Source organism: Oncorhynchus keta, chromosome 4 (genome assembly GCF_023373465.1).
Source record: "Oncorhynchus keta strain PuntledgeMale-10-30-2019 chromosome 4, Oket_V2, whole genome shotgun sequence".
Classification (NCBI taxonomy): Eukaryota; Metazoa; Chordata; class Actinopteri; order Salmoniformes; family Salmonidae; genus Oncorhynchus; species Oncorhynchus keta.
This window is the reverse complement of record NC_068424.1, coordinates 7,525,235-7,544,954: the sequence shown is the minus strand read 5'-3', so window position 1 is coordinate 7,544,954 and position 19,720 is coordinate 7,525,235. Positions and strand designations below refer to the sequence as shown.

The 19,720-nt window shown below is 43.3% G+C and overlaps 2 protein-coding genes across 2 annotated transcripts in view; both read right to left on the bottom strand.

Annotated features, from left to right (window-relative positions):
- The window catches only part of LOC118373505 (calponin-3-like), a 22,192-nt gene extending 19,364 nt beyond the window's left edge, over nucleotides 1–2,828 (bottom strand). Inside the window, exon 1 of the mRNA XM_052499240.1 lies at nucleotides 2,207–2,828. Within this exon, the coding sequence (XP_052355200.1) occupies nucleotides 2,207–2,263 (57 nt within the window). The 5' untranslated portion in view covers nucleotides 2,264–2,828. The remainder of the gene's footprint in view (nucleotides 1–2,206) is intronic.
- A 2,844-nt stretch (nucleotides 2,829–5,672) lies between these two features.
- alg14 (ALG14 UDP-N-acetylglucosaminyltransferase subunit) lies at nucleotides 5,673–19,239 on the bottom strand. The gene is made up of 5 exons (XM_052498233.1): nucleotides 19,059–19,239; nucleotides 17,727–17,878; nucleotides 16,641–16,763; nucleotides 11,728–11,952; nucleotides 5,673–5,762 (listed from the first exon to the last, which is right to left on the bottom strand). Exons 1-5 carry the CDS (start codon nucleotides 19,201–19,203, stop codon nucleotides 5,673–5,675), a joined length of 735 nt encoding a protein of 244 aa, XP_052354193.1. The 5' UTR covers nucleotides 19,204–19,239.
- Between the last annotated feature and the right edge of the window lie 481 nt (nucleotides 19,240–19,720).

Below are 19,720 nucleotides of genomic sequence, written 5' to 3'. Positions count from 1 at the left end.
TTATACAATCCACGTTATTTCCAACTGTTCGATAGGTCATTTCAACTCATTACATAGCCATTGACTATAACTAAGCCATTGACTATAACTAAGCCATTGACTATAACTAGGTTTACTTTAACTGTCTAGCCTTGAATGTAAGACAGAATGTAAGGTTGTTTAATAACCTCAATATTTACTTGTTGTTGTTGTTGTTGTTGTAGGATGTGTATAAAAACGACCATTGTGATCTCTCATGGACTGACTGTAAAGTGCCTGGATGTGTATAAAAACGACCATTGTGATCTCTCATGGACTGACTGTAAAGTGCCTGGATGTGTATAAAAACGACCATTGTGATCTCTCATGGACTGACTGTAAAGTGCCTGGATGTGTATAAAAACGACCATTGTGATCTCTCATGGACTGACTGTAAAGTGCCTGGATGTGTATAAAAACGACCATTGTGATCTCTCATGGACTGACTGTAAAGTGCCTGGATCCATAACTCCATCTACGCAACTTGAAAGTGGTTACATTTCTCTCACTTCTATGGGCTTGTCATTGAAACACATTCAGGAGTGTGGCTTTAAACAATAATACATTTTTGTTAAATTGACATGAATAAACCTATTCCAGCATCTGACAGACAGCTGTATAGTTAGTTGTTTCGGGTAAATGCAAGTTCTTGTGTTGTTAGTAGAACAACTTATGTGTAAATGAATTCTGTTGTATTTAAATTAAATGTGCTGTATTCATTATTATTTTTTTGTGTGTTATCTGTGATAATTTAGTTTGTCTTGTTTAGTTTCTTAATTATTGTACCTAAACTGTATGAGTTAACGTGTATACGCAGGGCCCAGCTGTAACAGAGACCTTGGTCAGGGCCCAGCTGTAACAGAGACCTTGGTCAGGGCCCAGCTGTAACAGAGACCTTGGTCAGGGCCCAGCTGTAACAGAGACCTTGGTCAGGGCCCAGCTGTAACAGAGACCTTGGTCTCAGTCTGTGTTCCTCACTGATTTAAAGGTATAATAACATACAGTGTTACAATGGAAAGTTATATATATATATTATATTATATCTGGAGTATTTCTCCTGTCTTATCCGGTGTCCTGAGTGAATTTAAGTATACTCTCTCTAATTCTCTCTTTCTCTCTCTCTGAGGACCTGAGCCCTCGGACCATGCCTCAGGACTACCTGGCCTGATGACTCCTTGCTGTCCCCAGTCCACCCAGTCGTGCTGCTGCTCCAGTTTCAACTGTTCTGCCTGCGGCTATGGAACTCTGACCTGTTCACCGGACATGCTACCTGTCCCAGACCTGCTGTTTTAAACTCTCTAGAAACAGCAGGTGTGGTAGAGATACTCTGAATGATCAGCTATGAAAAGCCAACTGACATTTACTCCTGAGGTGCTGACCTGTTGCACCCTAGACAACCTCTGTGATTATTATTATTTGACCCTGCTGGTCATCTATGAACATTTGAACATCTTGGCCATGTTCTGTTATAATCTCCACCTGGCATAGCCAGAAGAGGACTGGCCACCCCTCATAGCCTGGTTCCTCTCTAGGTTTCTTCCTAGGTTCTGGCCTTCCTAGGGAGTTTTTCCTAGCCACCGTGCTTCTACACCTGCATTGCTTGCTGTTTGGGGTTTTAGGCTGGGTTTCTGTACAGCACTTTGAGACGTCAGCTGATCTAAGAAGGGCTTTATAGATAGATTTGATTGAAAGTCATACTCTCTCCCCATTGGTTGCCCAATTGAAATGTGGGGGCATAGCCTTTCCATCGCCCCCCTCCCTACCGACTCCTTAATGTCTCCCTGCTACGAACAATGAATTGGACTTACATTTAGGCCTGCTTATCTTATTTGATGTGAGAGAAACTCCTGACAAACTATTTTCTACTTTTAGTTTAAGTTTCTATGTAGCCTATCAACGACAATTGTGCATCAGAATCGAATAAACCCCCGTCTCGGAACATATACTCATATTTTCAACTCTGCCAGTAGACTTATCCAGCCGAATAAACTCAATTCCACGATGTACGACGGCGCTTTCATATAGCAGAGTTGAGTTGAAACCGTTACCTGTATCCCGACCTGGCTGTAGCACGCAGCAGCAGACCGGGTTGGTTCAGATGGTTAGTTCAAAAACGTCGATAATAAACCATGTGGTTATTAATACCCAAAAACTAATTATTTAGCTACTGGTTGGGTTCCTTACTCACTTTGCTTTTCACCTCTGCGGATAATCCGTAGGCTGGTCCCTTATTGAATGAAGTCATCTTTGTTCGAGATTAAAAAGTCAATATTCCTTGCTACAATGTAGCTGAAACGATTCCGTTCGGTTACTTTGTAACACTCAATGAACAGCGTACTTCTGGGTCCTGTTCAGTCGGTCCAAAAGAGGAGTTCAAATCCGTGCAGATGTGGTGGCGTGTGAGGACCGCAGTGTCCGAAACGTCTCCACTTCAATACAGACTTTTTATTTGTTGAAAAAATGTCGCAAGACTATTGACGGAACACTTCAGAGCCAATCAAATGAGCTGAATGTACATGCCCTCTGATCATTGTTGGAGGCTACAAGTACTGCGCATTTATATAGAAGTGATTTATGCTCCTCATTTCAACAAGAACAATCCTACATGTTATCTATTAATTACTGAGCATTTGTTTTGACATGATGTTGTAGCTACACATTTTAGTTATTCAGAATGGAAAACAAGAACAGTGATTGAAGCACAACAGCCTATTTGTTATACATGTACAGTATATGTAAGTCATGCGTGTATATATGTTCCTAGGCCGTCATTGTAAATACGAATTTGTTTTTAACTGACTTGCCTAGTTAAATAAAGGTAAAATAAATGTGTTTGATCTGTAGGTGTAACAGTATAATTTTAAACCGAAGCATCGTTACCCATCGCTCCACAAAAGCCGCGGCCCTTGCAGAGCAAGGGGAACTACTACTTCAAGGTCTCAGAGCAAGTGACGTCACCGATTGAAACGCTATTTAGCGCACACCGCTAACTAAGCTAGCCGTTTCACATCCGTTACATAGGGTACTAAAATTACACATGTACATTCCCTATAATAAGCCTATATTGATCAACCTGATCTATATTGTATTGATAATAAGCCTATATTGATCAACCTGATCTAGGTTCCTCTTATAGATTGCACAGGGTGGCAGGTAGGCTAGCAGTTTTTGATTTTTTTAACCTTTATTTAACCAGGCAAGTCAGTTAAGAACAAATTCTTATTTTCAATGACGGCCTAGGAACAGTGCAACCTTCCAGTCACTAGTCCACCGCTCTAACCGCTAGGCTACCCTGCCGCCCCATGTGAAGGGCATAGGGCTGGGAACCAAAAGGTCACTGGTTTGAATCCTTGAGCTGCTGACTAGGTGAAAAAAATCTGTGGATGTGCTTTTGAGCAAGGCACTCAAACATACATGCTTCTGGAAGCTGCTCTGGAGGTCTAATACATCACTGAAAAGACCAATTACATCTCGGGTGGTTGCCTTGCATGTTATTGGTGTAATAGTAACAGCCAAGCTGCTATACACTGGAAGCCCTGAGTCCATAATAAGCAGTATTGGTCCCTTTGCCTCCATCCAAGGTGGAAAAGGACACTCAAGGGCATGGCACTCACACACACACACACACACACACACACACACACACACACACACACACACACACACACACACACACACACACACACACACACACACACACACACACACACACACACACACACACACACACACACACACACGTTGTCTTTGTTGAGATTGCGATCTTCCACTGTCATTCAACGTTTGCGGTGTGTATAAAGGGACCTTGTTTGAAAGTATGCAGTTTGTCAGTGTCAGGTTTACAGGTAAAGTTGAAATATGTCACTTGAAAGCTGAAATTTCGTAATCTTCAACACTCCACCTGGTATAGGAGCAGGGAAGAGTCATATAGGAGCAGAGCAGAGTCATATAGGAGCTGGGAAGAGTCATATAGGAGCAGAGTCATATAGGAGCAGAGTCATATAGGAGCAGAGTCATATAGGAGCAGAGTCATATAGGAGCAGAGTCATATAGGAGCAGAGTCATATAGGAGCAGAGTCATATAGGAGCAGAGTCATATAGGAGCAGAGTCATATAGGAGCTGGGAAGAGTCATATAGGAGCAGAGTCATATAGGAGCAGAGTCATATAGGAGCAGGGAAGAGTCATATAGGAGCAGAGTCATATAGGAGCAGAGTCATATAGGAGCTGGGAAGAGTCATATAGGAGCAGAGTCATATAGGAGAAGGGAAGAGTCATATAGGAGCAGAGTCATATAGGAGCAGAGTCATATAGGAGCAGAGTCATATAGGAGCAGAGTCATATAGGAGCAGAGTCAAATAGGAGCAGAGTCATATAGGAGCAGAGTCATATAGGAGCAGAGTCATATAGGAGCAGAGTCATATAGGAGCAGAGTCATATAGGAGCAGAGTCATATAGGAGCAGAGTCAAATAGAAGCAGAGTCATATAGGAGCAGAGTCATATAGGAGCAGAGTCATATAGGAGCAGAGTCATATAGGAGCAGAGTCATATAGGAGCAGAGTCATATAGGAGCAGAGTCATATAGGAGCAGAGTCAAATAGGAGCAGAGTCATATAGGAGCAGAGTCATATAGGAGCAGAGTCATATAGGAGCAGAGTCATATAGGAGCAGAGTCATATAGGAGCAGAGTCATATAGGAGCAGAGTCATATAGGAGCAGAGTCAAATAGGAGCAGGGAAGAGTCATATAGGATCAGAGTCATATAGGAGCAGAGTCATATAGGAGCAGAGTCATATAGGAGCTGGGAAGAGTCATATAGGAGCAGGGAAGAGTCATATAGGAGCAGAGTCATATAGGAGCAGAGTCATATAGGAGCAGGGAAGAGTCTTATAGGAGCAGGGAAGAGTCATACAGGAGCAGAGTCATATAGGAGCAGAGTCATATAGGAGCAGAGTCATATAGTAGCAGAGTCATATAGGAGCAGAGCAGAGTCATATAGGAGCAGAGTCATATAGGAGCAGAGTCATATAGGAGCAGGGAAGAGTCATATAGGAGCAGAGTCATATAGGAGCTGGGAAGAGTCATATAGGAGCAGAGTCATATAGGAGCAGAGTCATATAGGAGCAGGGAAGAGTCATATAGGAGCAGAGGCATATAGGAGCAGAGTCATATAGGAGCAGAGTCAAATAGGAGCTGGGAAGAGTCATATAGAAGCAGAGTCATATAGGAGCAGAGTCATATAGGAGCAGAGTCATATAGGAGCAGAGCAGAGTCATATAGGAGCAGAGTCATATAGGAGCAGAGTCATATAGGAGCAGGGAAGAGTCATATAGGAGCAGAGTCATATAGGAGCTGGGAAGAGTCATATAGGAGCAGAGTCATATAGGAGCAGAGTCATATAGGAGCAGGGAAGAGTCATATAGGAGCAGAGGCATATAGGAGCAGAGTCATATAGGAGCAGAGTCAAATAGGAGCTGGGAAGAGTCATATAGAAGCAGAGTCATATAGGAGCAGAGTCATATAGGAGCAGAGCAGAGTCATATAGGAGCAGAGTCATATAGGAGCAGAGTCATATAGGAGCAGAGTCAAATAGGAGCTGGGAAGAGTCATATAGAAGCAGAGTCATATAGGAGCAGAGTCATATAGGAGCAGAGTCATATAGGAGCAGAGTCATATAGGAGCTGGGCAGAGTCATATAGGAGCTGGGAAGAGTCATATAGGAGCTGCGAAGAGTCATACAGGAGCTGGGAAGAGTCATATAGAAGCAGAGTCATATAGGAGCAGAGTCAAATAGGAGCTGGGAAGAGTCATATAGAAGCAGAGTCATATAGGAGCAGAGTCAAATAGGAGCAGAGCAGAGTCATATAGGAGCAGAGTCATATAGGAGCAGAGTCATATAGGAGCAGAGTCATATAGGAGCTGGGAAGAGTCATATAGAAGCAGAGTCATATAGGAGCAGAGTCATATAGGAGCAGAGTCATATAGGAGCAGAGTCAAATAGGAGCAGAGTCAAATAGGAGCTGGGAAGAGTCATATAGAAGCAGAGTCATATAGGAGCAGAGTCAAATAGGAGCTGGGAAGAGTCATATAGAAGCAGAGTCATATAGGAGCAGAGTCATATAGGAGCAGAGCAGAGTCATATAGGAGCAGAGTCATATAGGAGCAGAGTCAAATAGGAGCTGGGAAGAGTCATATAGAAGCAGAGTCATATAGAAGCAGAGTCATATAGGAGCAGAGTCATATAGGAGCTGGGCAGAGTCATATAGGAGCTGGGAAGAGTCATATTGGAGCTGGGAAGAGTCATACAGGAGCTGGGAAGAGTCATATAGAAGCAGAGTCATATAGGAGCAGAGTCAAATAGGAGCTGGGAAGAGTCATATAGAAGCAGAGTCATATAGGAGCAGAGTCAAATAGGAGCTGGGAAGAGTCATATAGAAGCAGAGTCATATAGGAGCAGAGTCAAATAGGAGCAGAGCAGAGTCATATAGGAGCAGAGTCATATAGGAGCAGAGTCAAATAGGAGCAGAGTCATATAGGAGCTGGGAAGAGTCATATAGAAGCAGAGTCATATAGGAGCAGAGTCATATAGGAGCAGAGTCAAATAGGAGCAGAGTCAAATAGGAGCTGGGAAGAGTCATAGAAGCAGAGTCATATAGGAGCTGGGAAGAGTCATATAGAAGCAGAGTCATATAGGAGCAGAGCAGAGTCATATAGGAGCAGAGTCATATAGGAGCAGAGTCATATAGGAGCAGAGCAGAGTCATATAGGAGCAGAGTCATATAGGAGCAGAGTCATATAGAAGCAGAGTCATATAGGAGCAGAGTCATATAGGAGCAGAGTCATATAGGAGCAGAGTCATATAGGAGCAGAGTCATATAGGAGCAGAGTCATATAGGAGCAGAGCAGAGTCATATAGGAGCAGAGTCATATAGGAGCAGAGTCATATAGGAGCAGAGCAGAGTCATATAGGAGCAGAGTCATATAGGAGCAGAGTCATATAGGAGCAGAGTCATACAGGAGCAGAGTCATATAGAAGCAGAGTCATATAGGAGCAGAGTCATATAGGAGTTATGAACCAGTTCAAATTTAAAATGATGGCCGAAGAACAGTGGGTTAACTGCCTCGTTTAGGGGCAGAACGACAGATGTCAGCCCTTGTCAGCTGGGGGGGGGTTCTTGTGTCATCCTCATAGAGATGAACTTCAAAATGGCTCAGATTTCAAAAGATATTGTCTGTGTGTGGCGAGTCAGTTACATACACTACATGACCAAAAGTATGTGGACACCTGCTCGTCAAACATCTCATTCCAAAATCATGGTCATTAATACGGAGTTGGTCCCCCCCTTTGCTGCTAGAACAGCCTTCACTCTTCTGGGAAGGCTTTCCACTAGATGTTGGAACATTGCTGCTATAACAGCCTCCACTCTTCTGGGAAGGCTTTCCACTAGATGTTGGAACATTTTTGCAGGGACATGCTTCCATTCAGCCACAAGGGCATTAGTGAGGTCGGGCGATGAGGCCTGGCTAGAAGTCGGTGTTTAAATGAATTCCAAAGGTGTTCGATGGGGTTGAGGTCAGGGCTCTGTGCAGGCCAAGTCAAGTTCTTCCACACCAATCTCTACAAACCATTTCTGTATGGACCTCGCTTAGAGCATTGTCACTGTTGCCACAAAGTTGGAAGCACAGAATCGTCTAGAATGTCATTGTATGCTGTATCATTAACTGTAACTAAGGGACCTATCCCGAACCATGAAAAACAGCCCCAGACCATTATTCCTCCTCCACCAAACTTTAAGGTTGGAACTGTGCATTCGGGCATGTAGCGTTCTCCTGGCATCTGCCAAACCCAGATTAGTCCGTTGGACTGTCAGATGGTGAAGCGTGATTCATCACACAAGAGAACGCGTTTCCAGAGTCCAATGGTGGCAAGCTTTACACCACTCCAGCCGACACTTGGCATGGTGATTTACACCACTCCAGCCGACACTTGGCATGGTGATTTACACCACTCCAGCCGACACTTGGCATGGTGATTTACACCACTCCAGCCGACACTTGGCATGGTGATTTACACCACTCCAGCCGACACTTCTGGCATGGTGATTTCCACTGGCATGGTGATTTACACCACTCCAGCCGACACTTGGCATGGTGATTTACACCACTCCAGCCGACACTTGGCAGGGTGATTTACACCACTCCAGCCGACACTTGGCAGGGTGATTTACACCACTCCAGCCGACACTTGGCTACTCAGCCATGGAAAACCATTCCATGAAGCTCCCGATGAACAGTCCCTTTGTGCCGACATTGCTTCCAGAGGCAGTTTGGAATTCGGTAGTGAGTGTTGCTACCGAGGACAGTACATTCTGTAACTTTACTACACGCTTCAGCACTACCATTCTGTAAGCTTGTGTGGCCACCACTAACCAGTGGAGTAGTTCTTGCTCCGAGACTTTCCAGTTCACAATAACAGCACTTACAGTTGACCGGGGCCACTGTAGCAGGGCAGACATTTGAGGAACATACCTGTTGGATATGTGGCATCCTATGACAGGGTCACGTTGAAAGTCCACTGAGCTCTTCAGTAAGGCCATTCTACTGCCAATGTTTGTCTATGGAGATTGCATGGCGGTGTGCTGGATTTTATACACCAGTCAGCAACGGGTGTGGCTGAAATAGTTGAATCCAGTCATTTGAAGGGGTGTTCACATACACTATATATGGAAACAAATCTCTAGACAACTACATCATCTGGTTTCACCATCCGGCCATACCACTAGACAGCACTACACCATCCTGTCATACCACTAGACAGCACTACACCATCCTGTCCTACCACTAGACAGCACTACACCATCCTGTCCTACCACTAGACAGCACTACACCATCCTTTCATACCACTAGACAGCACTACACCATCCTGTCATACCACTAGACAGCACTACACCATCCTGTCCTACCACTAGACAGCACTACACCATCCTGTCATACCACCAGACAGCACTACACCATCCTGTCATACCACTAGACAGCACTACACCATCCTGCCATATCACTAGCCAGCACTACACCATCCTACCATATCACTAGACAGCACTACACCATCCTGCCATACCACTAGACAGGACAACACCATCCTGTCATACCACTAGACAGCACTACACCATCCTGCCATATCACTAGCCAGCACTACACCATCCTACCATATCACTAGACAGCACTACACCATCCTGCCATACCACTAGACAGGACAACACCATCCTGTCATACCACTAGACAGCACTACACCATCCTGTCATACCACTAGACAGGACAACACCATCCTGCCATATCACTAGCCAGCACTACACCATCCTACCATATCACTAGACAGCACTACACCATCCTGTCATACCACTAGACAGGACAACACCATCCTGCCATATCACTAGCCAGCACTACACCATCCTGTCATACCACTAGACAGCACTACACCATCCTGTCATACCACTAGACAGGACAACACCATCCTACCATACCACTAGACAGCACTACACCATCCTGTCATACCACTAGACAGCACTACACCATCCTGTCATACCACTAGACAGGACAACACCATCCTGCCATATTAGCCAGGACACCATACCATATCACTAGACAGCACTACACCATCCTGTCATACCACTAGACAGGACAACACCATCCTGCCATATCACTAGCCAGCACTACACCATCCTACCATATCACTAGACAGCACTACACCATTTGCCATACCACTAGACAGGACAACACCATCCTGTCATACGGGTGTGGCACTAGACAGCACTACACCATCCTGCCATATCACTAGCCAGCACTACACCATCCTACCATATCACTAGTCATTTACACCATCCTGCCATACCACTAGATAGGAAACAAATCCTGTCATACCACCATCAGCACTACACCATCCTACCATACCACTAGACAGCACTACACCATCCTGTCATACCACTAGACAGCACTACACCATCCTCCATACCACTACAGCACTACACCATCCTGTCCTACCACTAGACAGCACTACACCATCCTTTCATACCACTAGACAGCACTACACCATCCTGTCATACCACTAGACAGCACTACACCATCCTGTCCTACCACTAGACAGCACTACACCATCCTGTCATACCACTAGACAGCACTACACCATCCTTGTCATACCACTAGACAGCACTACACCATCCTGTCATACCACTAGACAGCACTACACCATCCTGTCCTACCACTAGACAGCACTACACCATCCTGTCATACCACTAGACAGCACTACACCATCCTGTCATACCACTAGACAGCACTACACCATCCTGCCATATCACTAGCCAGCACTACACCATCCTACCATATCACTAGACAGCACTACACCATCCTGCCATACCACTAGACAGGACAACACCATCCTGTCATACCACCTAGACAGCACTACACCATCCTACCATACCACTAGACAGCACTACACCATCCTACCATACCACTAGCCAGCACTACACCATCCTGTCCTATCACTAGACAGCACTACACCATCCTGTCATACCACTAGACAGCACTACACCATCCTGCCATACCACTAGACAGCACTACACCATCCTGTCATACCACTAGACAGCACTACACCATCCTGTCATACCACTAGACAGCACAACACCATCCTGTCATACCACTAGACAGCACTACACCATCCTGTCATACCACTAGACAGCACTACACCATCCTGTCATACCACTAGACAGGACAACACCATCCTGCCATACCACTAGACAGCACTACACCATCCTGTCATACCACTAGACAGCACTACACCATCCTGTCATACCACTAGACAGGACAACACCATCCTGCCATATCACTAGCCAGCACTACACCATCCTACCATATCACTAGACAGCACTACACCATCCTGCCATACCACTAGACAGGACTACACCATCCTGTCATACCACTAGACAGGACTACACCATCCTACCATACCACTAGACAGCACTACACCATCCTGTCATACCACTAGACAGCACTACACCATCCTGTCATACCACTAGACAGCACTACACCATCCTGTCATACCACTAGACAGCACTACACCATCCTGTCATACCACTAGACAGCACTACACCATCCTGTCATACCACTAGACAGCACTACACCATCCTTGTTTTGGTTTGTTCTCTCTGATGATCTTTATCGGGTTGAATCCAAAACCAGAAAGCTTAGGTAATGTAATTTATTCACAATGGTAGTGACACCAACACCTCACTCAAGTCAGAGCTACTGTAAGCTACATATCAGGTATGAATAATAACATTTAGTAGTTCTTTACACTGTACACAGCACCATATAATAAAACTACAAGTTTTATGAAGTGGTCCAAAAGAGCTTTACATAGTTTTACATAGTTATTATGCAGTTATGTATAGATTACGTATAGATTATCTATATATTATCTATAGATTATGTATAGGGCTCGATGTTCCAAAGTATTCACATTGTAGTTTGTAGAAAAATGTACAACACAGTCCATCAAGCAGGCCAACTATTAGACATGATCTATCAGAGCAAAGTGTTCCCGTTTGTAACATGATGAAATAGTATCAGTAAAAACAAAAAGGGTAGTCCCCCCCCAGATAGTCTATTCAGAGTCAGACTATCCTCCCGAGGTAAATTGATTTTGGGGTATTTGACTATCCTCCCGAGGTAAATTGATTTGGGGTATTTGTCTTTCAAGGTGGACCACTGCACAAAGAAGTAGTCCGAGATGTGATAGAGGATCTTTCCGGACAGGGATAGGCTCTCCACTCTGCAGATGCTCTCAACGTAGACGAGCAGGACTCTCTTCAATCCCAGGAGGCCCAGGAGAAGTCCTGCCGCGCACAGAGGGACGCAGGTCCCAGGGCCGTTACACAGCACCTGAAACAACACAGAGAGAGAGAGAGACACAGAGAGATGATCACACGTTTATACAGCATGACACTCCTAGCACTCAAAATTACCTCGACTAACCTGTACCCCGGCACATTGACTCGGTACCGGTACCTCCTGTATATAACTTCATTATTAACCTGTACCCCGGCACATTGACTCGGTACCTCCTGTATATAACCTCATTACTAACCTGTACCCCGGCACATTGACTCGGTACCGGTACCTCCTGTATATAACCTCATTACTAACCTGTACCCCGGCATATTGACTCTGTACCGGTACCTCCTGTATATAACCTCATTACTAACCTGTACCCCGGCACATTGACTCGGTACCGGTACCTCCTGTATATAACCTCATTATTAACCTGTACCCCGGCACATTGACTCGGTACCTCCTGTATATAACCTCATTACTAACCTGTACCCCGGCACATTGACTCGGTACCTCCTGTATATAACCTCATTACTAACCTGTACCCCGGCACATTGACTCGGTACCTCCTGTATATAACCTCATTACTAACCTGTACCCCGACACATTGACTCGGTACCTCCTGTATATAACCTCATTACTAACCTGTACCCCGGCACATTGACTCGGTACCTCCTGTATATAACCTCATTACTAACCTGTACCCCGGCACATTGACTCGGTACCGGTACCTCCTGTATATAACCTCATTACTAACCTGTACCCCGGCACATTGACTCGGTACCGGTACCTCTTGTATATAACCTCATTACTAATCTGTACCCCGGCACATTGACTCGGTACCTCCTGTATATAACCTCATTACTAACCTGTACCCCGGCACATTGACTCGGTACCGGTACCTCCTGTATATAACCTCATTACTAACCTGTACCCCGGCACATTGACTCGGTACCGGTACCTCTTGTATATAACCTCATTACTAACCTGTACCCCGGCACATTGACTCACACATTGACAACCTACCATGTCTGACCTAACAAGGCTAGATGATATATTATGATTCAACCTACCATGTCTGGCCTAACAAGGCTAGATGATATATTTTGATTCAACCTACCATGTCTGGCCTAACAAGGCTAGATGATATATTATGAATCAACCTACCATGTCTGGCCTAACAAGGCTAGATGATATATTATGATTCAACCTACCATGTCTGGCCTAACAAGGCTAGATGATATATTATGATTCAGCCTACCATGTCTGGCCTAACAAGGCTAGATGATATATTATGATTCAGCCTACCATGTCTGGCCTAACAAGGCTAGATGATATATTATGATTCAGCCTACCATGTCTGGCCTAACAAGGCTAGATGATATATTATGATTCAGCCTACCACGTCTGGCCTAACAAGGCTAGATGATATATTATGATTCAGCCTACCATGTCTGGCCTAACAAGGCTAGATTATATATTATGATTCAGCCTACCATGTCTGGCCTAACAAGGCTAGATGATATATTATGATTCAACCTACCATGTCTGGCCTAACAAGGCTAGATGATATATTATGATTCAACCTACCATGTCTGGCCTAACAAGGCTAGATGATATATTATGATTCAACCTACCATGTCTGGCCTAACAAGGCTAGATGATATATTATGATTCAACCTACCATGTCTGGCCTAACAAGGCTAGATTATATATTATGATTCAGCCTACCATGTCTGGCCTAACAAGGCTAGATGATATATTATGATTCAGCCTACCATGTCTGGCCTAACAAGGCTAGATTATATATTATGATTCAGCCTACCATGTCTGGCCTAACAAGGCTAGATTATATATTATGATTCAGCCTACCATGTCTGGCCTAACAAGGCTAGATGATATATTATGATTCAGCCTACCATGTCTGGCCTAACAAGGCTAGATGATATATTATGATTCAACCTACCATGTCTGGCCTAACAAGGCTAGATGATATATTATGATTCAGCCTACCATGTCTGGCCTAACAAGGCTAGATGATATATTATGATTCAACCTACCATGTCTGGCCTAACAAGGCTAGATGATATATTATGATTCAGCCTACCACGTCTGGCCTAACAAGGCTAGATGATATATTATGATTCAGCCTACCATGTCTGGCCTAACAAGGCTAGATTATATATTATGATTCAGCCTACCATGTCTGGCCTAACAAGGCTAGATGATATATTATGATTCAACCTACCATGTCTGGCCTAACAAGGCTAGATGATATATTATGATTCAACCTACCATGTCTGGCCTAACAAGGCTAGATGATATATTATGATTCAACCTACCATGTCTGGCCTAACAAGGCTAGATGATATATTATGATTCAACCTACCATGTCTGGCCTAACAAGGCTAGATTATATATTATGATTCAGCCTACCATGTCTGGCCTAACAAGGCTAGATGATATATTATGATTCAGCCTACCATGTCTGGCCTAACAAGGCTAGATTATATATTATGATTCAGCCTACCATGTCTGGCCTAACAAGGCTAGATTATATATTATGATTCAGCCTACCATGTCTGGCCTAACAAGGCTAGATGATATATTATGATTCAGCCTACCATGTCTGGCCTAACAAGGCTAGATGATATATTATGATTCAACCTACCATGTCTGGCCTAACAAGGCTAGATGATATATTATGATTCAGCCTACCACGTCTGGCCTAACAAGGCTAGATGATATATTATGATTCAGCCTACCACGTCTGGCCTAACAAGGCTAGATTATATATTATGATTCAGCCTACCATGTCTGGCCTAACAAGGCTAGATGATATATTATGATTCAACCTACCATGTCTGGCCTAACAAGGCTAGATGATATATTATGATTCAACCTACCATGTCTGGCCTAACAAGGCTAGATGATATATTATGATTCAACCTACCATGTCTGGCCTAACAAGGCTAGATGATATATTATGATTCAACCTACCATGTCTGGCCTAACAAGGCTAGATTATATATTATGATTCAGCCTACCATGTCTGGCCTAACAAGGCTAGATGATATATTATGATTCAGCCTACCATGTCTGGCCTAACAAGGCTAGATTATATATTATGATTCAGCCTACCATGTCTGGCCTAACAAGGCTAGATTATATATTATGATTCAGCCTACCATGTCTGGCCTAACAAGGCTAGATGATATATTATGATTCAGCCTACCATGTCTGGCCTAACAAGGCTAGATGATATATTATGATTCAACCTACCATGTCTGGCCTAACAAGGCTAGATGATATATTATGATTCAGCCTACCACGTCTGGCCTAACAAGGCTAGATGATATATTATGATTCAGCCTACCACGTCTGGCCTAACAAGGCTAGATGATATATTATGATTCAGCCTACCATGTCTGGCCTAACAAGGCTAGATTATATATTATGATTCAGCCTACCATGTCTGGCCTAACAAGGCTAGATGATATATTATGATTCAGCCTACCATGTCTGGCCTAACAAGGCTAGATTATATATTATGATTCAGCCTACCATGTCTGGCCTAACAAGGCTAGACGATATATTATGATTCAGCCTACCATGTCTGGCCTAACAAGGCTAGATTATATATTATGATTCAGCCTACCATGTCTGGCCTAACAAGGCTAGACGATATATTATGATTCAGCCTACCATGTCTGGCCTAACAAGGCTAGATTATATATTATGATTCAGCCTACCATGTCTGGCCTAACAAGGCTAGATTATATATTATGATTCAGCCTACCATGTCTGGCCTAACAAGGCTAGATTATATATTATGATTCAGCCTACCATGTCTGGCCTAACAAGGCTAGACGATATATTATGATTCAGCCTACCATGTCTGGCCTAACAAGGCTAGATTATATATTATGATTCAGCCTACCATGTCTGGCCTAACAAGGCTAGACGATATATTATGATTCAGCCTACCATGTCTGGCCTAACAAGGCTAGATTATATATTATGATTCAGCCTACCATGTCTGGCCTAACAAGGCTAGACGATATATTATGATTCAGCCTACCATGTCTGGCCTAACAAGGCTAGACGATATATTATGATTCAACCAACCATGTCTGGCCTAACAAGGCTAGATGATATATTATGAATCAACCTACCATGTCTGGCCTAACAAGGCTAGATGATATATTATGATTCAGCCTACCACGTCTGGCCTAACAAGGCTAGATGATATATTATGATTCAGCCTACCACGTCTGGCCTAACAAGGCTAGACGATATATTATGATTCAGCCTACCATGTCTGGCCTAACAGGACTAGATGATATATTATGATTCAGCCTACCACGTCTGGCCTAACAAGGCTAGATGATATATTATGATTCAGCCTACCACGTCTGGCCTAACAAGGCTAGACGATATATTATGATTCAGCCTACCATGTCTGGCCTAACAGGACTAGATGATATATTATGATTCAGCCTACCACGTCTGGCCTAACAAGGCTAGATGATATATTATGATTCAACCTACCACGTCTGGCCTAACAAGGCTAGATGATATATTATGATTCAGCCTACCATGTCTGGCCTAACAAGGCTAGATGATATATTATGATTCAACCTACCACGTCTGGCCTAACAAGGCTAGACGATATATTATGATTCAACCTACCACGTCTGGCCTAACAGGACTAGATGATATATTATGATTCAACCTACCACGTCTGGCCTGAGCCTGAACACCAGAGGAACGGCGTAGAGCAGGGCGTTCAGAGTGGAGATCACAGAGGAACTCCAGGATTGCCGCACCTCGCGGCTTCGAGGGATCCTCTGGATGGTAAACTGACGGAAGAGAAGGAAGTGATCATTTTTATTTATTTTTAATTTTACCTTTATTTAACTAGGCAAGTCAGTTAAGAACAAATTCTTATTTTCAATGACGGCCTCCCAGGGAACAGTAGGTTAACTGCCTGTTCAGGGGCAGAACGACAGATTTGTACCTTGTCAGCTCGGGGATTCGAACTTGCAACCTTTCGATTACTAGTCCAACGCTCTAACCACTAGGCTACCCTGCCACCTCTACGCTCTAACCACTAGGCTACCCTGCCGCCTCTACGCTCTAACCACTAGGCTACCCTGCCGCCTCTACGCTCTAACCACTAGGCTACCCTGCCGCCTCTACGCTCTAACCACTAGGCTACCCTGCCACCTCTACGCTCTAACCACTAGGCTACCCTGCCGCCTCTACACTCTAACCACTAGGCTACCCTGCCACCTCTACGCTCTAACCGCTTAAATCTCACCGGTACATCGATAGGACAAAGAAGGCTAAAATATACAAGTTACAGCAGGGACAGGTACCACAAGCAATACTGACTATATACAGAGAGAAATCTATCCCAATGGCAAGTAGCCGAGTGATGGGAGGTTTTGTTACACCAAAAAAAGAAAGAAAAGGGAGCTGACGCCATCTAGTGGTGAGGACAGGACTTGCACTGAGAACTCGATTTACACTACAGATCAGAATCTCATCTCAATGAGAATTTTAACGACATAAGATGTTCATTTGAATAGAAGTGAACTTATAAAGATCATTAAAACTAAAAAAAATGTTGTTATGTAAGACAATCTATTACAGAGAGGAATTCATATTTCAACAAACGGTAACAGTGCAGTAAGAAACAGGGATCTTGAGACCTTCATTTGTCCATGTTTTCCTTATTTTGAAGGGCAGTTGATGACTGTGTCTGAAATCAGCTACTCAAGAACTATGCTACTTAAATGTGCAAGAGGCTGTAGGCCTACCTGGCCTTTTGAACCAGTGTCTTTCTTTGAGTTTTCAAAGGTACGTATCTTGTCTTCACTCATCTTGTCTGTGTCTGCGATTATATAGTGTCTTGGGCTGTAGGACAGAGAGAGACTCTCCACCAGTCGCAGGATCTCAGTGGTGTGTCCCCCTGATGAAAAAACCCACAATGAATGCATAGATGTACAATAGGCTACATGGTCAATAGAAGCGAGCACTAATATTATCCCCTGGGTCTCCTTTTTCCTTTTCCAATGGTGCTCTGTGTTACAACAATCCAAATCAAATCAAATTTAAAACAAAGTATATACAAAGTATATACAACGTATAATTATTAGATTTTACAAGTACTTTTCACAATGAATCGGTATTAAAGTCTTAAAGGGACCTAATTAACCAGAATGTCCAGCTGTAATATATCCTGAAGGAATGAGCAGCACTATAACTAAAAGCAGTTTGGCCCAAAACAGAGGAGACATATTATATCACCATAATCTAGGACTGGCAGGAGTGTCGCCTGTACAATCTTCTTCCTGTTGTCAAAAGTCAAACAGGACTATTCTAAATAAGAAACCAAGGTTAATCCGTGTTTTAGTTAGTTTACCTAGTTTATCTAGTTTATCTATCTATCTATCTATCTATCTATCTATCTATCTATCTATCTATCTATCTATCTATTTTTATCTATATGCATCAATCAGTTTGTGCTCCACTCAAGCTAGCCTATAGGTTACATTATGCAAGTCAGTGGGGTCCATACTATGAGACTTGGATAACAAACGTTGTTTTAATGTCAACAAGCAAGTTTCGTATGGAATCGAAAGCATGCTGCAGTTCACAAACGGCGAGTTTCACAGAGACACTAACTTAGAGAACAAAACAGTATCATCCGTATAATGTTGCAATTTACATTTACTCGCAGACAAGCAAAATAGTGTTTCTAAAGAAAGTCAAAACGTGATGTTTTGACAACAAAACAAAAAACACTGACTGCGCATTATAATGTTACAGACTATAAAAAATACATTTAGTTTTAAAGGAGCTGATCTCTTCCTCCTTTTACCCGCCACGTCATGTTTGTTATTGGTGACATCAGCCCTAATAATAGCTATATTATTACAACGCGATTATTTGTTATTTCTCTGTAGTTTAATAACTAGCATAAAGGCAGCAAGAAATGCCAATTAAGTGTAAAGTAAAGAGTAAAGCCTAGTAATTGATAAAAAATATTCATAAATGCCCCAAAAAGCAAAGGATTGTCTCGGACGCTTCAGTACCTGCTGCTAACTTAGCCAGTTAGCTAACTAACGTTACTTTTAAAATGTTGATACCTGATCCAGCAACGATAAGCACGCAGACGGGACCTTTCTCTCCAGGTTTACATTTTGATCCAGAACGAATCACAATCAGAAGCCGCACTATAACACAAATCACTGTAAAACAAAGTCCTGTCAATAGTCCTAACAACACTGCCATGATCGCTACTACGGACTCTCGTTTGGACCAGTTGGAGCGGAGCGCAAAAGCGTTATGTATATACAGTTTCCTGGAAACGGTCTGAGCAACAATAAAATGGATGTCAACGGGGGAAACCAAACTGCTGAGATTGATTTTAATTAAGCTTGAACCATTAATCAAGTATGTTTTTTGGCTTTGTTGAGTTTATTCAACAAGACAAGTCAGCATCCAGACCACAAAATGCAACATCCCCTGTCATGTGGCTTAAATCATTGTATTTGATGGCCATACTGTCATGTCATAACATGTCAATATAATAATCTCAATAATAACAGTTTCTACTACATTGAACCAGAACATACAGGAAGGACGGCTGTGGGGGATAAATCTTCCCAGAAGCATATTTTAATTTTAATAGGCCTGATGGACTGGCTTGGGGAGCCATGCAACCCCAAATCTCAAGCAATATTAGCCTATTTATTGCTTGAGCGTGGGTCAGCACAAAACTGTGTCACCAATCAGGCCCCCAAGGACT